The sequence below is a fragment of the Penaeus vannamei genome, chromosome 6, assembly GCF_042767895.1.
Source record: "Penaeus vannamei isolate JL-2024 chromosome 6, ASM4276789v1, whole genome shotgun sequence".
Classification (NCBI taxonomy): Eukaryota; Metazoa; Arthropoda; class Malacostraca; order Decapoda; family Penaeidae; genus Penaeus; species Penaeus vannamei.
The window spans coordinates 12,755,830-12,758,329 of record NC_091554.1 but is presented as its reverse complement, the minus strand read 5'-3'; the positions used below and the strand labels follow the sequence as shown (position 1 = coordinate 12,758,329).

The 2,500-nt window shown below is 47.0% G+C and overlaps 1 protein-coding gene across 1 annotated transcript in view; it reads left to right on the top strand.

The window, feature by feature from the left end:
• Positions 1-2,500, top strand: part of LOC138861896 (uncharacterized) — a 4,261-nt gene that overhangs the window by 1,564 nt on the left and 197 nt on the right. The window contains exons 2-3 of the mRNA XM_070122338.1: positions 1,184-1,360; positions 2,133-2,500. The exon at positions 2,133-2,500 is cut by the window's right edge and continues 197 nt beyond it. Of these exons, the coding sequence (XP_069978439.1) occupies positions 1,184-1,360; positions 2,133-2,335 (380 nt within the window). The 3' untranslated portion in view covers positions 2,336-2,500. The remainder of the gene's footprint in view (positions 1-1,183; positions 1,361-2,132) is intronic.

Sequence of the window (2,500 nt, the reverse complement as noted above, 5' to 3'; positions counted from 1 at the left end):
ATTGTGAGGGAAACTTATAGGCCGATAACAGCTTAGAGTGAAGCACATTGTGAGGGAAACTTATAGGCCGATAACAGCTTAGTGAAGCACATTTTGAGGGAAACTTATAGGCCTATAACAGCTAAGAGTGAAGCACATTGTGAGGGAAATTTATAGGCCGATAATAGCTTAGAGTGTAGCACGTTGCAATGGAAACTCATAGGCCGATAACAGCTAAGAGTGTAGCAAATTGTGAGGGAAACTCATAGGCCGATAACAGCTTAGAGTGAAGCACATTGTGAGGGAAACTCATAGGCCTATAACAGCTAAGAGTGCACGTTGCGAGGGAAACATAGTGTTTGTCTGTCTGTCTGTCTCTCTCTCTCTTTTTCTCTCGCTTTGTGTGTGTGTGTGTGTGTGTGTGTGTGTGTGTGTGTGTGTGTGTGTGTGTGTGTGTGTGTGTGTGTGTGTGTGTGTGTGTGTGTGTGTGTGTGTGTGTGTGTGCTTGTGGTTTGTAATATGTTGTGTATTTATAAATGCCTAGCGTATGGATAAAGATCAGAATAAGAATAAAATTTTAACAAATGTAAATGAAAAAAAGGTAAACAATTTTGTTCACCACCATTATCAATCATCCTTTGCATCATTATTTTCACCATCAATCACCATTCACCATTCATCACGCTATTCTTCTCACCATTAATCACTATTCTTATCTCTAACATAAATCACTACTGTTTACACCATCACGAATCGCCATCAGTACAACCATCACCATTATTTACACCATCACCAAACTTTCTAAATAAAAATATCATCATAATCACAATTCTTGTTCCTCACAAATCACTATTCACATCAGTAGCCTCTAACACCATTCTTTACATCACCATCAGTCATCAGAACAACAATTATCATCGATCCCTAATCTTTTTCACCACCAATCACTGTTCTTGTCAATAGCATCCATCACCATTGTTTACGCCTTCACCAATTCCTCGTACATTCGTCATTAGTCCCACCCCACTGCCTACACCCACCCACATCAGACCTTGCTCCTGGCAGTAATTTCCATACTCCACACTCTCATCACACCCTATTTCAGGCCCCAATCCCCATTCTCCACACCCTCCTTAGACCCTATTTCAGACCCCAATCCCCATTCTCCACGCGCGCCAATGTTCTCCCTCTCCCGCCCGCCCAGCCACCGACGACGGGTCCTTCTGGCTGGCCGTGGATGGGCGCCTGTACCTGACCTTCAGCAGTACGGTGAAGGCAGGGAACGCCAAGGACTTGTGCAGCCAGTTCCCCGGGTTCCGACTGGGGGTCTTCTCCGCCCTCGAGTCCATGGCCGCTCTGAAGGAGTTCTACGACAGAGATGGTGAGGAGGGAGGGGGAGGGGGGAGGTGTTGGGGAGAGATGGAGGGATAGGGGGATGGTTAGGGATAGAAGAGTTGGTGGGGATAGTGCGTTTGAAGGAGATGGAAGGATAGGGGGATGGTTGGGGATAGAAGAGTTGGTGAGGATAGTGCGTTTGAGGGAGATGGAAGGATAGAGGGATGGTTAGGGATAGAAGAGTTGGTGAGGATAGGTAGGTGGGCGTGTTTAGGATAGATAAAAGGGTGGAAGCGATGGTTTAATGGGTTTGGAACGGAAGGAAGGATGCGTGAGGTGGTGGTGGGTTTTGTTTGGGATGCTAGGATAAGGGGATGGTTCGAGATAGAAGGGTGGGGGGGATAGGTAGGTGGGCGTGTGTAGGATCGAAGGGTGGAAGGCATGGTTAGACGGGTGCGTTTGGAACAGACAGAAGGATGGGGGAATGGGGAGGTATGTGAGTTTAGGACAGATTATTATCAAAACTGGTTACCTATCTTCGGGGGATGGGTAGATGGGTATGTTTAGAAAGGGTACATAGATGAAGAGAGGGATGGGCACTGTGCGTAAGAGGAAGAGATGGGTAACTGGTAGATAACAGACGATGTCAATGAAACAAATGGACAGGTAGATAAAAGAGTAGTAATATGAGCGAACGGAAAGTCAATACCAAAACGTACCTTTTCACTATGAATGATCCTCTCATGTCCTTATAGTCTTCATCAGGTTCTCTTTCCTCACAGGGAGCTAAGGTGACGCTTGCTTCTACTCCTCCACAGGCACTCAGGTGTCAGTCGACCTCTCAACCAGCAACGTCTGGGGGGATGGCGTGCGCTACGACCAGACGAAGAGCCTCTACGACCGAACCTTCGTCTCAAATTACAACTACGTCATGCTGGACGGGACCTTAACGCATAAGGGCAGAAGGGAGGACGTCAGGTTGCTGTGTCAGGCAGATCTTGCTAATGCAGAACACCCTTGAAGTGAGGACCTCCGACGGGACAGCGGTTCCTCGTGCTCGTCCTGGTGCCAGTGACAGCTCTACCAGGCTGTTGATAATTGGCAATAGTTGGAAATTGTTGTTCAGTTCAGTTGATAACGAGATTTTGTTCTTAAATCGGCAACACGGTGTGGAAAAGGGGATAAA